The sequence below is a fragment of the Stegostoma tigrinum genome, chromosome 14, assembly GCF_030684315.1.
Source record: "Stegostoma tigrinum isolate sSteTig4 chromosome 14, sSteTig4.hap1, whole genome shotgun sequence".
In the NCBI taxonomy this organism is placed as follows: domain Eukaryota; kingdom Metazoa; phylum Chordata; class Chondrichthyes; order Orectolobiformes; family Stegostomatidae; genus Stegostoma; species Stegostoma tigrinum.
In genome coordinates, this window is record NC_081367.1 from 33098698 (window position 1) to 33116346 (window position 17649).

At 42.8% G+C, this 17649-nt stretch overlaps 1 protein-coding gene and 1 non-coding gene across 2 annotated transcripts in view; both read right to left on the reverse strand.

The window, feature by feature from the left end:
* The window catches only part of kcnab1a (potassium voltage-gated channel subfamily A regulatory beta subunit 1a), a 207758-nt gene extending 197113 nt beyond the window's left edge, over window positions 1-10645 (reverse strand). Inside the window, exon 1 of the mRNA XM_048542486.2 lies at window positions 9739-10645. Within this exon, the coding sequence (XP_048398443.1) occupies window positions 9739-9953 (215 nt within the window). The 5' untranslated portion in view covers window positions 9954-10645. The remainder of the gene's footprint in view (window positions 1-9738) is intronic.
* Window positions 7257-7360, reverse strand: LOC125458052 (U6 spliceosomal RNA). Its single transcript, XR_007248732.1, has one exon. It is a non-coding gene; the product is annotated as a U6 spliceosomal RNA (small nuclear RNA).
* Window positions 10646-17649: the final 7004 nt, after the last annotated feature.

The window sequence follows — 17649 nt, forward strand, 5'->3', positions numbered from 1 at the left end:
AAGATAGGTTGAGAGGAGAGGATAGGTGGGGATGTGGGGAGGGGATAGTTCAGTCCGAGGAGGACGGACAGGTGAAGGAGGCAGGATGAGGTTAGTAGGTGGGAAATGGAGGTGCGGCTTGAGGTGGGAGGAGAGGATAGGTGAGAGGAAGAACAGGTTAGGGAGGCGGGGACGAGCTGGGCTGGTTTGGGGATGCAGTGGGGGAAGGGGAGATTTTGAAGCTTGTGAAGTCCACATTGATAGCATTGGGCTGCAGGGTTCCCAAGCGGAATATGAGTTGCTGTTCCTGCAACCTTTGGGTGGCATCATTATGGCACTGCAGGAGGTCCAGGATGGACATGTTGTCTAAGGAATGGGAAGGGGAGTTAAAATGGTTCACGACTGGGAGGTGCAGTTGTTTATTGCGAACTGAGCATAGGTGTTCTGCAAAGCGATCCCCAAACCTCCGCTTGGTTTCCGCAATGTGGAGGAAGCCACAACAGGTACAGCGGATGCAGTATACCACACTGGCAGATGTGCAGGTGAACATCTGCTTGATATGGAACGCCATCTTGGGGCCTGGGATGTGGGTGTGGGAAGAGGTGTGGGGCAAGTGTAGCACTTCCTGCAGTCGCAGGGGAAGGTGCCGGGTGTGGTGGGGTTGGAGGGAAGAGTGGAGCGGGCATGGGAGTCCCAGAGAGAGTGGTCTCTCTGGAAGGCAGACAAGGGTGGGGATGGAAAAATGTCTTGGGTGGTCGGGTCGGATTGTAGATGGCGGAAGTGTCGGAGGATGATGCGTAGTATCCAGATGTTGGGGAGGGGATAGTTCAGTCCGGGAGAACGGACAGGTCAAGGAGGTGGGATGAGGTTAGGAGGTGGGAAATGGAGGTGCGGCTTGAGGTGGGGGGAGAGGATAGGTGAGAGGGAGAACAGGTTAGGGAGGCGGGGACAAGTTGGGCTGGTTTTGGGATGCAGTGGGGGAAAGGGGAGATTTTGAAGCTGGTGAAGTCCACATTGATACCATTGGGCTGCAGGGTTCCCAAGCGGAATATGAGTTGCTGTTCCTGCAACCTTCGGGTGGCATCATTGTGGCACTGCATAGGCCCATGATGGACATGTCATATAAAGAATGGGAGAGGGAGTTAAAATGGTTGGTGGGGTGGTATGTGAGAACAAGGGTGATTCTCTGGGGGTGGTTGTGGCGGGGGTGGGGTGTGAGCGATGCGTTGCGGGAAATGCGGAAGACACGGTCAAGGGCGTTCTCGACCACTGCGGGGGTGGAAGTTGTGGCCCTTGAAGAACGCGGACATCTGGGATATGCGGGAGTGGAATGCCTCATCCAGGATGCAGATGCGGCGGAGGCAAAGGAATTAGGAACAGGGAATGGAATTTTTGCAGGGGGGTGGGTGGGAGGAGGTGTATTCCATGTAGCTGTGGGAGTCGGTGGGCTTGAAATGGACATCAGTTTCTAGCTGGTTGCCTGAGATGGAGACTGAGAGGTCCAGGAAGGTGGTGGATGTGTTGGAAATGGCCCAGGTGAACTTGAGGTTGGGGTGGAAGGTGTTGGTGAAGTGGATGAACTGTTCGAGCTCCTCTTGGGAGCAAGAGGCGGCGCCGATACAGTCATCAATGTAACAGAGGAAGAGGTGGGGTTTCGGGCCAGTGTAGGTGCGGAAGAGGGACTGTTCCACATAACCTACAAAGAGGCAGGCACAGCTTGGGCCCATGCGGGTACCAATGGCCACCCACTTTGTCTTTAGGAAGTGGGAGGAATCGAAGGAGAAGTTGAGGGTGAGAACGAGTTCGGCTCGACGGATGAGGGTGTCAGTGGAGGGGGACTGGTCGGGCCTGTGGGACAGGAAGAAGAGGAGGGCCTTAAGGCCTTCTGCATGAGGAATGCAGGTGTATAGGGACTGGGCATCCATGGTGAAAATGAGGTGTTGGGGGCCAGAGAATTGGAAGTTCTGGAGGAGGTGGAGGGCGTGGGTGGTATCACAGATGTAGGAGGGGAGTTCCTGGACCAAGGGGGAGAAGATGGAGTCCAGATTGGTGGAGATGAGTTCGGTGGGGCAGGATCAGGCAGAGACAATAGGTCAGCCAGGGCAGGCAGGTTTGTGGATTTTGGGAAGGAGATAGAAACGGGCAGTGCGGGGTTGGGGAACAATGAGGTTGGAGGCTGTGTGTGGGAGGTCACCTGAGCTGATGAGATCATGGATGGTATTGGAGATGATGGTTTGGTTCCCCGGGGGTGGGGTCATGATCAAGGGGGCAGTAGAAGGTGGTGTCGGAGAGTTGGCGTTGGGCCTCAGCAATGTAGAGGTCAATGCGCCATACTACCACTGTGCCTCCCTTGTCTGCAGGTTTCATGGTGAGGTTGGGGTTGGAGCAGAGGGAGCGGAGGGCTGCCCGTTCTGCGGGGGAGAGGTTGGAGTGGGAGAGAGGGGTGGAGAGGTTGAGGCGATTAATGTCTCGACAGCAGTTGGAGATGAAGAGGTCGAGGGAGGGTAGGGGGCCTGGGGGTGGTGTCCAGGATGAAGACTTGTGTTAGAGGCGGGTGAACGGGTCAGTGTAGGGAGGGTTAGGTTCCCAGTGAAAGAAGTAAGCGTGGAGGCAAAGGCGGCAGAAAAACTGCTCTACATCCAAACGTGACTGGTATTCATTGATGTGTGGGTGGAGGGGGACAAAGGTGAGCCCCTTGCTTGGACTGACCGTTCGTCCTCAGTCGGGGGAGGCCTGGGGGGATGGTGAAGATTTGGCAGGGCTTTTCCAGCAGTTTCTGTTTTTTGTTCCTGATTTACAGCATCTGCAGTTCTTTCGGTTTTTAAAGAGAATTAGCTGGTGGTTACGCACAATCCCTTTCCTTGACAATGTTTCAGGCATCAGTCCTTCATGTCCACTAGTCAACATCAGCCTATCGTCGTCCTCACTGGATTCTGAGAGACCCCAGTCCCTCTGTCCATGCAGCCTTGGTCCCATTCATCCGCAGCATTTACAATAGATTCCTGCTCAAAGAGGGATGAGGATTCTAACGTAGAGGAGATCTTCCCCTGTCATTTGTTTTCCCTGAGATGATGAGTGTCTTTCTCATGCACAAATAATTGAGTGTATTCCCAATGGGTGCACAACCACTTTAAAAGTATATATACCTAAGGCAGCTTCCACGCCCTCAGCAGTAAGTAATTGAGACCTACATTGCCCTGCAATGGATACAAATGTCAGGTAATGAGGTGACTCCCATACATTCAATTCACATGTTCCATTTGCTGCTGAAACCTGCAATGCAAACTCACATCTGATAGTCTCAGATGCAGATGCTGGAGAATTCCAAGATAATAAAATGTGAGGCTGGATGAACACAGCAGGCCAAGCAGCATCTCAGGAGCACAAAAGCTGACGTTTCGGGCCTAGACCCTTCATCAGAGAGGGGGATGGGGTGAGGGTTCTGGAATAAATAGGGAGAGAGGGGGAGGCGGACCGAAGATGGAGAGTAAAGAAGATAGGTGGAGAGAGTATAGGTGGGGAGGTAGGGAGGGGATAGGTCAGTCCAGGGAAGACGGACAGGTCAAGGAGGTGGGATGAGGTTAGTAGGTAGATGGGGGTGCGGCTTGGGGTGGGAGGAAGGGATGGGTGAGAGGAAGAACAGGTTAGGGAGGCAGAGACAGGTTGGACTGGTTTTGGGATGCAGTGGGTGGGGGGGGAAGAGATGGGTTGGTTGTGTGGTGCAGTGGGGGGAGGGGACGAACTGGGCTGGTTTAGGGATGCAGTAGGGGAAGGGGAGATTTTGAAACTGGTGAAGTCCACAATGATACCATATGGCTGCAGGGTTCCCAGGCGGAATATGAGTTGCTGTTCCTGCAACCTTCAGGTGGCATCATTGTGGCAGTGCAGGAGGCCCATGATGGACATGTCAGCTAGAGAATGGGAGGGGGAGTGGAAATGGTTTGCGACTGGGAGGTGCAGTTGTTTGTTGCGAACTGAGCGGAGGCGTTCTGCAAAGCGGTCCCCAAGCCTCCGCTTGGTTTCCCCAATGTAGAGGAAGCCGCACCGGGTACAGTGGATGCAGTATACCACATTGTCAGATGTGCAGGTGAACCTCTGCTTAATGTGGAATGTCATCTTGGGGCCTGGGACAGGGGTGAGGGAGGAGGTGTGGGGACAAGTGTAGCATTTCCTGCGGTTGCAGGGGAAGGTGCCGGGTGTGGTGGGGTTGGAGGGCAGTGTGGAGCGAACAAGGGAGTCACGGAGAGAGTGGTCTCTCCGGAAAGCAGACAGGGGTGGGGATGGAAAAATGTCTTGGGTGGTGGGGTCGGATTGTAAATGGCGGACGTGTCGGAGGATGATGCGCATCACTGAACCAAGGGGCCAGTCATAATCTGTCTTCAACATTGATCACAATCAATAGATAGAGAGGGAGTGATAGCAGCTGCAGTTCCCAAATAGAAACACAGAAGATAGGAGCAGGAGGAGGCCATTCAGCCCTTCGAGCCTTTTCCACCATTCATCACGATCATGGCTGGTCATCCAACTCAATAGTGTAATCCTGCTTTCTTCCCATAACCTTTGAGCCTATTTGCCCCAAGTGCTATATTTAGCTGCCTCTTGAATACATTCAATATTTTGGCATCCAATACTTCCTGTGGTAATGAATTCCACAGGCACACCCCTCTTTGGGTGAAGCAATGTCTCCTCATCTCCGTCCTCAGTGGTCTACCCTGAATCCTCAGACTGTGTTCTGGTCTGGACACACCCACCTTCAGGAACATCCTGCCTGCATCTACCCTGTCCAGTCCTGTTAGAATTTTATAAGTCTCTATGAGATCCCCCCTCATTCATTTGAACTTAAAAGACAGTAAGAATGAAGCTCCTGGCTTAAAGTGAGTCCATACCTGTCTGGGTGCCCTTTAATTGTAGCACCCAGACCTTTGACCTTATGAAGTAATGGAAGGGGCATTAACTTCCTGCCCCCATCACAAGAATCGCCTCCCTCCTTGCCCATGCATATGTTATTGTACAAGAAAATTCATCTCGTCGGCAAGTGAAAGTGATACTCATTTCTGGTCCTGCTCCGAACTTCTCCAGACAAGAAGATACACTCAAGACAAACCTACATTGCTCAGAGAGAATGAGCATTCTACTGAGAGCTTTTGTGAAAAAAACAGCCTTCCCTCAAAAGTCATTATAATACCAAAGTCACAATATTAGTTAAACATTTTTACATAGTGATGCATAAAATATTGTGATCATGTCATTTTATGTGATATTATATAGTATCTTCCACACTTAGCTATACAATATTTAGTTTGCCTGCTGGTTGAATTTTTATTAGGACATAACTAAAGTTGAGAACTGTTCAAGCTTCCCTCTATAGACCTAACTAAGAATGGTCATGGGTTAACTACTACAAACTCCTCATATTGTACGTTTGACAGGTGAGGAAAGAGTTCAAAATATTTTGTCTATTAATAACATGAAAAAGAGCATTAATATCCCTTAATGATTAATAGAATCATAGTAAATGCTTATTAAGTACAAGCTGTACACTAATTAGTGCAAGATATTAAACTTCCTAAATGAATGTGACCTGTCTAAATGGGCTAAATAGATTTGGGAAAATAATACATTGAATTCAAACCAAAGAAAGCTATAAATGGCAGATAGATAATTGGGTAGCAGCTATGCCGTGATGTTAACTATTTCAAATCAGTAATGCCACAATATCTATACATGCTTAAAGTATCAAAGAGATTGATTACTACAATTAACTTTTGTTCCTAAGAAGCAGAAAGTGCTAAAGAAACTCAATAGATCAAGCAGCATCTGTGATTAGATAAACAAAGTTAACCTTTCCAGTTCCTAACAAAAAAGTCAATTGGACTCAAAATGTTGATTGTTTTTCTCTCTCCACAGATGCTGTCAGCCCTGCCGCATTCCTCCACTACATCCTGTTATTACTTCAGGTCTCCAACGTCCACAGTACCTCGTTTTTATTTGGCAATCTAGGGTATTGCTATTCCAGAACAATATTAATTCTTCCTTGATTTATAAAGTATAAGAAGTATTTGACAATTAGGAGAAAGCTGTGTAGTATCTTTGCACATGCTGTAATTATAGGTCAAGAAATCTTCACTTTCTAAAAAAGATATTTCACCAATGCGGCAATGATCAGGATGGCAAATAATGAACTCAGAAAAGCTACTGGTTTTTGGTTTTCACTGAAAAATTGGTAGAATTAAAAAATGTGATCCCCAGAAATGGTGGTGGAACTTATAAAAAAGAAAGACCATAGTAAAATACAATAAAATGTATTCTATTCTTGGTAACTTTCCAAATATGCATCACTCACTGATAACACATAGCAATTTGTAGGTGTCCCACAATGTTCAGTTTTACCATCACTAAATCCCCCACTATCAATAACCTAGTGAGTTATCATTGACCAGAAACTGAACTGGGTTAGCTATATAAATGCGATGGCTAGGAGCGCTGACCAGATGCTAGAAATCCTGGTGCATTAACTCTCCTCCTGAGTCCCCAATACCTGTCCACATTAACAAGGCACAAGTCAGGAATGTGATGGAAAACTCTGCACTTGTCTGCATAACTGCTGTTCTGACAAATCAAGAGGTGTGATACCATCCAGGACAAAAGCAGCCTGCTTGTTCATATTACATCCCCAAACATTCACTCCCTCCACTGACGACACACTGTAGAAACAGTGTGTATTATCTACACAATACACTGCAAAAATTCACTACCATTCCTTAGATGGCACATTCTAAACCTATGACCACTACCTCCAGAAGAACAGGGGCAACAGATACATGTGAACACCACCACTTGCAAATTCCCTTCTGAGCCACTTACCATCCTGACTTCCAAATATACTGATGTTCCTTCAGTGTTATTGAATCAAAGTTTTGGATCTCTCTCTCTCTAACAGCATTGAGTATATCTCCACAAAATGGACTTCAGTAGTTCAAGGCAGGTCAACACCAGCTTTTCAAGAGCAACTAGTGATGGGTAGCAAATGTTGGCCTAGCCAGCAATGCACACATGCCATGAATGAATAAAAACAGGCATGCACCAGGAAAACTACCCCTACTCAGTTTTTAATATAAAGAATATTCCTCAATATTTCACTGGTGTTTTTCATTAACCTATTTTTCAAATCAACCTGTTCAGAGATGGTATTATATCTGGAGCAGATGGGACTTGAAATAGGTTCTCCCAGTCCAGGGGTAGGGACACTACCACTGCACCACAAGAGGGTCTAAATATGAAATTCTTCACACCAAATACGAAACATATGTCATCCTTGCACAGGGCCCATGATAATCTTCTCAGCATCGACCCAATTTTAGTATATTTTAGCTATGAAAAATATACCTAAAACAGACAGTCAACATAAAAATTGAAAAAAGTGACTGAAATATTGGTGGAAGTGAAGGGTTTTGAAAAATCCTTTTGACAAAATGGCAAAAGGTTAAAGAGAGGATTTCAGAAACTGGGACATAATTGCTGAAGGTGCTACCAGCACGTGGTCAGAAGAAGGGCTTAAGGGATGAGCAAAAGGGAAGAGACAGATAAAATGGGGAAGAAAAGAGTAAAAAAAAACTAGAGGAGATGAAGAAATAGGTTGAAACCACATTTAAAAACTAGAATAAGAAATTTAAATTTGATGGGCTGGGGTCAGGGACCCAATATTGGTCAGCAATGACAAAGGTGATGGCTGAGTAAGTTGTAATGGAGTACAGGATATGCACAGCATAGTTTTGCTCAAGGTGCAGTTTCTAAAGGGAGATCAGAAATCAATCTTGGTACGCTTGAGTCAACTGGTGACAAAGGCATGTTTGAGGATGCCAGTGGTGATCAAAAGGTAAAGGTGGAAATAATCCATGCTGTGGAACTGGAAGTGAACAATCCTTGTGAGATGATATGGAGTCTGAAACTAAACTCAAAATTGAGTAGAACTTCAAGGTTGCACATATTTTAATTTCATCCTGCAACAGTGATGAGAGTGGAGAAACAGCAGTATAGATTTTTGCAGAGACTGAAAACAGATTCCAATGGAATTACCCAGGTCATAATAATACAGGGGTCTGCTCACAGAGAGCAATTAGAGAAGAATTGGTGGTGCAATCAGGAAGGATAAGGAGGGATAATATATGACAGTCAGAGTTAAAAAAAATGGTGCTACAACTTAAATTCAAGCCACATTGGTTTTGTGTAGGGCAGAGGCCAGACTGGACGGATCCAAACCCAGCATTGAGAGTGAAGCAAATTAAGCTGGAAGATAGCAGAGTATCGACTGGGCAAGAATCAATAGATTCGAAAGAAATTACTACAGAAATCAACTGCCTTAATTTATAAATAAATCCAATCACAGAATTTAATTTCATAAACAGAAAGATTGCAGGATTCCATAAAAGCATAATTTGATATATTCAGTGACTAAATCAGTGACCCAAATAATAAAAAAAAAGACTGTCTGGAAAATCAGTTCCGATTTTAAAAGAGTAAGGTTCACTTTGTTACAATTTAGATTTAATTAGGATCTCTTCAGGATCTGGTTACTAAGATAGAAACCATAGGAGCAGTCAGTATGCAGCTGGCCCACTTTGTATTAACAATCTGCCTATGAAGCTATTTTGTTTGAAAGAGTGCCAATTGCAATCTTTTCTTGGGAAGAGCTTGCATGCTGCTCAAAGGCTTACAATGAATGACTTAAAGCCAACATGTAAAGATATGATTCCAATTCAAGAATATTTTTAAATTTCTGCAACACTTATAATTTCATTCTGTTTCTTTTTGTTAAGGTGCTGACTGTGCTTCTTATAAATGACTGTGTCTTTGTGGAGTTGTAGGAACTCAGATTTAGCACTTTCCAAGTTTTTATTTCAACCATCTTTCTGGAAGAAAGCTGAATAGGATGTGACCACACATCAAAGCCTATTATTTATTGCTGTACTAGAGGAAATCAAATTACATATCTGGCTGTTATAAGAACTTGCAGTGATAGAAAACAACATTGGATTTATCTTTTGTGTTATGCACTCAATCGATAAAAATATTCTGAATCTTCTGATCCTGTGTGCTTCAACACTACAGCAAATTAGGATAGTAGAACGGTATGGATTCAATCAAAAAGGTCTAATAATCAAATTAATACATAAAAATGTACATGATTCAGAATCCAGCACAAAATATCATTATCTAAAAGCTATTTTCATACACAATTAACATTTGTACATCACTGCAATAAATTTCTACAGAGGATGTTTGGTGGTCACAGTTAGTAATAAGTATTTACTACTTATCTGAGAACAGCATGTCAATAAATAAATAGGACATGGTTCCTGAATATTTTATATCTTAAACTAAGTCTATAAAAATTTGTACCACTTTTTGTGAAAATAGTAATGCATCAATATCCACTTATTCTCCCAAGTGCTGAATCTATGGACCGTTAAAGAACCTTCAGTGTTGTTGTAAAGGACCTTCGATGTTGTAAGTAAGATTTTAACACTAAACAAGATACCTTGAAGCTTTTAGCAGAGCAGTAATTAGAGGTATAAATTCACATTTTACTTTATTGGATCTACTGAGATGAAACTAGCGTAATTGTATTTGAATGTTACAGGCAAGTACTTTGCATATCAGTACAAAATACATAATTGTTTTAGTTATTAAATCCTTATCTGGATTTGGTAATGAAAAGAATCGGTGAGCTACAAAGTAAAACAAGAAGCTTTCTCATACCTATATTTCATTCCTGTCTGTTTTGCTGTTGACTCCTTCAGAGAGATGTGATGCTGAGGTATGAAGTGTCCCAGACTTCGGGCAATGATAGCAACCGTCCGGAATTTTGCACGGGCCCCGTTGCCTAATTTCGGGCTACTGGGGTTCTGCTTATGCCTGTCGTCATTGTTCCGTGCCTTCAAATTATGATCGGTACAAGCAATTGAGACTTGCATTTTTTTTGTTAATGGTGCCGAATCAAAATGCTCACCTCACGTCAACAAAGCAGCTGCTGAGCACTAGTACGATACTTGCGGGGCAGCACAGAGAGCTGTCGGTTTAATCTAGAGAGGCAGTAATTAGCAAAACATCGCATATTACAGGTACTTGAGTGCTACTCAGTCCAGATAAATGAAGCCAAGTGAATGAAGCCAAGATTGATGCAGCGCAGCGAATAACACTGTGCTTACATAAAATATTGAACCCTTCTCACACAGCACAAAGGTCTTCTATTCACTTTACAGTTTCCTCCTTCCGCCAAATCTGCAGTGATTTAACTCATTGATGAAAAAAAAACTCAGCACTTGAACGTTATGCAGCGTGAATTTGCCAACGCTCTGCCTTTGGTTCTCCGCAGATTTTGCACAATGTGAGTGTGCTCCTCCTATTCGATCTCGGCAAGTCCCGTAGCTATTTCACGTTCACCCCGGCGCTAGGAGGTTGCATTGCTTTGACACGCACTTAACTCTTTAACTATAACTGCTGAGCGAACAAGTTGTGTGGCACTCTAAATGAAACAAACAGGGAATGTAGCAGTCGTTCAAAATAACAGCCCACGGAAGACAGATCAGGATTCGCTAACGCGCTCAGCTGCCTGTTACGATCTGGGACCTCAGGCAATGAGAAACAAGAGAAAGCTGACACACGTCAGGGTTACTTGACAGATTGCATCGTTATTAGAAAGCAATGAACGGGGGAAGTTTACTAGGGGGTTGGGGTGTGTAGGCATCAGCAGTCCACTCTTTGATGTCATTGAAGTTTGGAACAAAGCAGCAGTGAAACAATCCATGTCCAGGGTTAGAATAGTGGGATGCATTCTCAAACAAGCGGGTCATTTCGCCCCATCGCGTCTAAACCAGTTCCTACTATCGTTGGTAAATTTATGTGATTAGTCCCATCTGGCTGCTCTGTTCACCCAGCTTTTTATTTCTCTTTTCAAGGATCTGACTGTCCTTTAGACACTCTGTTTCCATCATTCCTCTCTGGGCTGCCTTCCAGATCACAACAGCTGGTACATAACAATTCTCTCCAGCTGCCTCTGGTCCTTCTAGCAGTCACCTTAAACCTGTGTCCCTGTTAATTGACATTTCGAACATTAAATACATTTTGTGTTTTAAGTCTTCTCCTGTCTCACCACAATCTGGAAGCCCCTCATCCCTTCATCAACTACCATTTGAATAAATCTCTTCTGCACTGTCTTTAAGACTTTGACATCATTAAATATTGAGTTAAATTGAACACAATACTCAGTTGAGTCCTAACAAGTGTTTTCTGAGAGTTTAACACATCATTGCTTTTGTACTCCATGCTTCTATTAATAAAGTCAAGAATCCTGTGTGCTTTTTTTAACAGCATTCTCAATTTGTCCTGCTATGTTCAACAATTTGGGAATGTATAGCCCCACATCTTTTGTAATGGTAGCATTTAGGTTATTTTACTTCATTCTTCTCATCAAACTGTTTCCCTTCACAGGTCTCTGATTTGATTTGTTATGAATCTGCATATTTTAATATTAACTTCCTTTCTTCTAAAGTTTGTTACTATTTCCATCATTGTTTAGTACATTTCTGAATTTTATGTCTGTTGCAAAAAATGAAATTATGCCCAATAGACTCACATCCAGATCATTAATACAAATCAGAAAGCAGAGTGGTCCTACTAGCAGTTCCTGAGGATAACTGTGAAATTGTTCTCTCCATTTGGTAAAACAATGGTGTACAACATCTTCATTTTTCTTTCTCTCAGTTAATTTCCTATTCATATTGTTCTATGCCTTTAATACCATTGGAGTTATTATTGCAATAAGTCTTGATGGTGCTGGTGAAATGAACATGGGAGATGGACAAGCCAGACTACAAAGGTAGTTAGATTGCATTCATGATTTTGGCTAGAAAAGGATCAACAGAATTCTGACAGCAAGTTAAAGATGAATGTTAGACACGTATAGGCAGAGGCAGTGAAGTAAAAACAACTATCTGCACCAAGGGTTCCTCTCTATGAACATGGGTCAAAACCCTGGAATTCCTTTCTTAAGGATATTCTGGGTCAATCTGTAGCAAGTGGATTGCAACAATTGAAGAAAGCAGCTCACCACCACCTTCTCAAGGTATGTAGGGAATGGGCAATAAATGCTGGCCAACCAGCAACAGAGAGACCCAGAGGTGAATCAACAAAACATAAAGAAGAGTTGTTATCCCCTGAGAAACATGATAGTACCGCTCTGAAAGAATGTTATGATTTCTTGGTAGACAGACCTAGGGCTTAGACATAGCTTCCTTATTAAGGAGAGGCAGAGAGTCAAAACCAAATGGAGCAAGAGGTCACAAGTCCTGACCCCTAAATAATCTAAGGCTGTCATACACAATGCCCATATGATTGGACAATGGGATTTCGGTTATAAGTCAAATATTAGCTAATGGATAGAAAAATAGGTGAGAGCGTTTGTATGCATGTGATGCTTCAGTTGCCCGGTCTCGGCTTATTGACAGGGTCCATTCCATAGTATGAAGAAACAAATTGTGTGGCTCAAAAATAAAACCGTGTGTGTGTCCACTTTGGCAGATTCTCTCCAACATCTGAAGGTGTAGTAGTGCTTTGGTGCAAGAGTCCTGTTGTTATGGATTTATTTTGTTACAGCACTGTTTTTCTCTTCTTTTGAGTAGAAATGAAAAAAATGAAACAACACTTACTTGCCAATGAAATAAATCAGAATATTGAATGCTTAAATGTAGCATTCTGCTTTACTACGTACAGTCTCTCTCTCATGTAACAAGAGAGCTAATAATCAGTGAACGATGAAGGTGAGTAATAAATTATGTGACTACATCCCTGAAGTATCTACAGTATGATGCATTTAATCTTTCAAAACATAGCTGACAACGTTGCACATGAAATGCTTTTTGGCAAACTCAAAGAAATGGAGCTTCAGGAAATAAATTTACATATAGATTTTGTTGAAGGTCAGAAAATGACAGGTTGTGGTTAGAGGATTAATTTTTGAGACTGTAGTGGAGCGGTCCAGAGCACAGCAACCCAGTTCTCAGTGACAAGGAGATAGAAACGACTGTAGATGCTGGAAATCAGAGTCGATAAAATGTGGAGCTGGAGGAGCACAGCGGGTCAGACAGCATCTGAGGAGCGGGAACGTCAATGTTTTGGATATGGATCCTGCATCAGGACCCTGAATGATCAGTCCACATGAAGGGTTCAGACTTGAAACGTTGACTTTCCTGCTTCTCAGATGCTGTCCGACCTGCTGTGCTCATCCAGCTCCATATTTTATCAACCCATTGCTCAACTTTGGGATTACTGCTGTTTCCAATTGATATTAAAGAGGATTAACTAAAAGTGACAGGAAAATATGTAACAAAATTTGTAAATTGGCAGAAAATAATTGGATGAAGGCAATTAGGGAGGTGATGCTATTACAATAAAATTATGATAGAATGAGAAAGGCCCATAAAAAAAGCTTTTGTAAATTATATGATGTGAAGGTCACAGATTCAACTGTTCAGATAAGGGTCACAATTCAAATTAATATAAAAAAGAGCTTTAGAACTGATATCAGTAGCTTTTATTTCATAGTGATGGACACTTGGAAAAGACTTCCATAGTGGTGGAAACAAACGCCTGGAATTATTTAAGACACAGTTAGGTGAAATGGGGGAAGTACATGCTTGCTCTGGATAAAGTAAATTAGGCAAAATGATTTTTCTTATGGATCACCTGATGTTATAATTTTGTCACATTTTAATTACGTCAATCTTCATGCAAAAAAGCAAAGCGGCAGTGCTTGAAATGCAGTCTTTGATTTACAATGAACAGTTAAGATAATAATGGTGTTGTCAGGCTAATGTTTTAAATGTAACACTCTCCTTTAAAGCTAAAATCATTTGCACTTACAAGTCTCAGATATCCATGCAATATGATGTGACATCAACAAAGTCGAGTTATAAGTTTGGTTGTGCATTGCTGCCTTTTGTACTAAAATGGAAAATAAAGAGCCATTGACCATGAATGGCAGTTTGCAGGCAGTAAACTTTTCACATTTAGAAAGCTCTAACAGGAATAACATTAGAAAGAATCCACACAAAGTTTTGAAAGCTGCTAAAAGGATCAACAGGCTGCCTGGGCACTTAAAATGTGATTCTGCTGCGATAAAATCAAGTTGTGGCTGATGTAATTCAAAGTGCAATGTGATGATCTCGTGATAAATTGTCACATTGCATAACTTTGCTGCTGATAGGAGACAGACCAGGACTTAACTCTTAAAATATAATACCACTTTCACACTAATGTGTACTTGGAACCATGCCACAATGAAGTCAAAGTGGGGGTGTAACTGCAGCATCCCTGGACTAGATTTTAAATAACAAAACTGTAATGCAAAGTTTGCTCACTGAGTACAAGAGCTCCAACTAGTTACCTAAAAGGCACTGTATAAGCTTCGACAGCAGAAGGTACGGGGTGATTTTAACTCCCCTAATTGGTAACAACAGTGTGACAGGGGAGGCAATGACCTAGTGGTATTTTCACTAATCTAGTACAGCAATGTGGCTGACTCTGAACTGTCCTCTGGGCAATTAGGAATGGACAATGAATGCTGGCCTAGCCAGTGATGCCCACATGCTGTGATTGAATAAAAAAAAAAATGGAGTGGCTCTATTTCCCATCCATTCTTGCTGATCTATATGTATGATATCAGTGATCCTGGTTCACACCAGACTCTGGCAGGGGATCACAGTACAAAAATAAATTGTGGTCCCTTGTTGAGGTCCTATTTGAATTATGGCTGGCCCCTGAGTAATGAGCACATCATGGTTGATCCTGCTAGTGAATATGAGGTAAATTAACATGTAAGATTCATAGCAAATACTGCTCATCTGTAAACGACAAATAAAATCCAGTCTCCCACTATTCCACATTCTCTTCCCCTCTCATGCCCAAGGCCCTTCACATGCTCCTCCCCACAATTAGCATTCCTCGATTGCAATGTTGCTGGCAGCGTTAATTCTAATGCCCAGGGTTAACTTCTGGACAAAGTGTAGAAATTCTGGACAACTTGGTTTTCCTTTCCCACCCAAATTGAATTTATTGCTGGGATGGTCAATGGTATTTAGTCAAGGGCCATGAGTTAAAATCAGACTTCTTCCAAATGAAATTCCAGCTGGAAATTAATTGGTCACAACCAAGTGATTCTAACCAATCAGGTTACAACCAAGGCTCCAGTCAAACAAAGACTTTTTTTAAAACAAATGAATTGGGAACAACACTGAGAAATGAATGAAGTTACTTTATTATATGCTCGTTCTGTATTTATGCTTAAAGTAAATGCAAGTATTCAGGGCATCTAGATATACTTAATGAAAATCAAAGATGTCGATGCCCTAGGCTCCCAAACTGTTGCCATATAGCTTTTAATTGTTTCTTTGTTCTGAGTTTAGATCAGGAGTAGGGACACGACACAGAATTTTTAACTGATTCAATTTACTTACATTTGCATTTCCTTAATTTTTGCAGTGAAAACAATTCCAATCGTGTTTATCACCAAAGGTTCATACATGTGTTGCTGAAATGTGATATTGACAATAAAGGTGTGGGATTTAACCACAGCTTTTACTGAGACCAAATAGCAAACATTAAGCTGGAAGAGGGACAATCAAACTTGTTTCAAGTGAAGAAAGGAAAATGACACGCAGAATGAATTCTGATGCCAGGCTGAGGAGAGGACCCTGTAACAGGCAGCCAGCATCTCTGTACACAGCAGGAAAGGTAAGGAACACATATCCATGTTTAAGGTAAGATTTGTGATATACATTCAATGTTCTTTAAACTACAGGACGTAAGTGGAAAGAGAGTAATTCAAGGGAAAATCATGGCAAGGCAGCTTGGCCTGTTGAAGGCTCCTCCTTGTGATGTAAGAAGTCCTGAACACTTCCGGTGTTCGGGGTAATCACATATGCAGGGAATATCCAGCTGTAGCTACTGGAACTCTGCATCTTTGACCTGGAGGAGTGCTGGAGTCATTATGGAATACGTAAAAGGCTGATATCTTCATTAATAGTACGTATAGTGAGGCGATCACTCCATAGGAATTGATGCAAAGGTAGAAAGGGAATGGGTGACAATTAGACAGAGAAAAAAAACACCCGACAGGCAATGTAGGAGTCCACCTGGGGCCATGTCTTTCTCTCTCCCCCTCTCTCTCTCTCGCAGATTGTTTTGGTTTGGAGCATGCAAAAGGGGATGGTTTCTGGGCGAATGTAGAGACAGCTAAGTTTGTGGCATCAGGAGTGGCTTAGCTGCATGGAGAGAGGGAGAAAAAAAAAGAGTGCAAGAGCATAGTGATTAGGGACTGTATCATAAGGGGTACAGATAGATGGCCTCAAATGTGATAGAAGGAAGGTAATAGGAACAAGAATGTTACTGAATTACTGCAGGGCATCTGAAGAGGGGGAAGAGAACAGCAAGAGGTCATGGTCCATGTTGGTACCAACACCACAGGTAAAAAGAGATAAAAGTCCTCAGCACTTAACAAACAGAATATGAGGAGATGGGAAATAATTCCAAGGCAGGACCTCAAATGTAGTAATCTCAGGATTGCTACCAGTGCCACATGCTTGTGAGATCAAGAGTAGGAGAGGAGACTGAACGAGTGCATGCATGGTGTAGGAAGGGAGATATTTAGATTCCGGAGGCATTGGCACTAGTTTTGGGGAAGTGGACATGTTATACCCCAGCAAGTGCAGGAGCAGCATCCTGTCAGGGATATTTGGTAATATAGTAGGCGAGGGTTCGAATGAAAGTGGCAAGGGAGGGGAACCTGAGAGACAAGTGTTAGGGAAACAATATTGCAAATTAAAGACAGAAAAATAGAAAGCAAAAGTGGATGTCAGGAGAAACAATGACTACTGGAATGTAAGACTAGTGTACCAAAGGAGATATATAAAAATGTCATTAGGACAAGCGTAAAGGTACTATATCTGAATGCATTGAGGATCCACATAAAGTAGATGCATCAACAGCCCAAATAGTTGTACGAGGTGATTGCAATTATGGAGGCATGGCTATGGGGTGACCAAAAATAGGAACTGAACATCCAATGATATTCAATCTTTAGGAAGAACAGGCAAAACATAAAAGGAGGTGGTTTGCATTGTTAGTGAAAAACAAATCAGTATGATGGTGAGAATGGATATAGGCACAGGAAGTCTAGACGTGACATCAGACTGAGTGGAGCTAAGAAGTGACCTGGGGTCAAAAACATGATTGCAGCTGCCAATAGGCTTCCAAACAGGAGTAATAGGGTAAGGAGTGACATCAAGCAAGAAATCAGAGAAGCATGCAACAGGGTGCTGCAGTAATCATTGGTAATTTTAATCTACATATTGACTAGGTAAACCACATGTGTATTAATACTGTGGCAGATAAATTCCTTGGCGTGTACACAAGATAGATTTATAGACCTTATGTATGGATAAGCATATGGATGATGATGGGATAGTGTAGGGGGAGGGGCTTAGATTAGTTCACAGGTCGGCGCAACATTGAGGGCCAAAGGGCCTGGTCTGCGCTATATTGTTCTATGTTCTATGTTCTATGTTCAATGTTAAGGAAACAATTTTGGATCTGGCTATCCTAGATTTAGTTTCG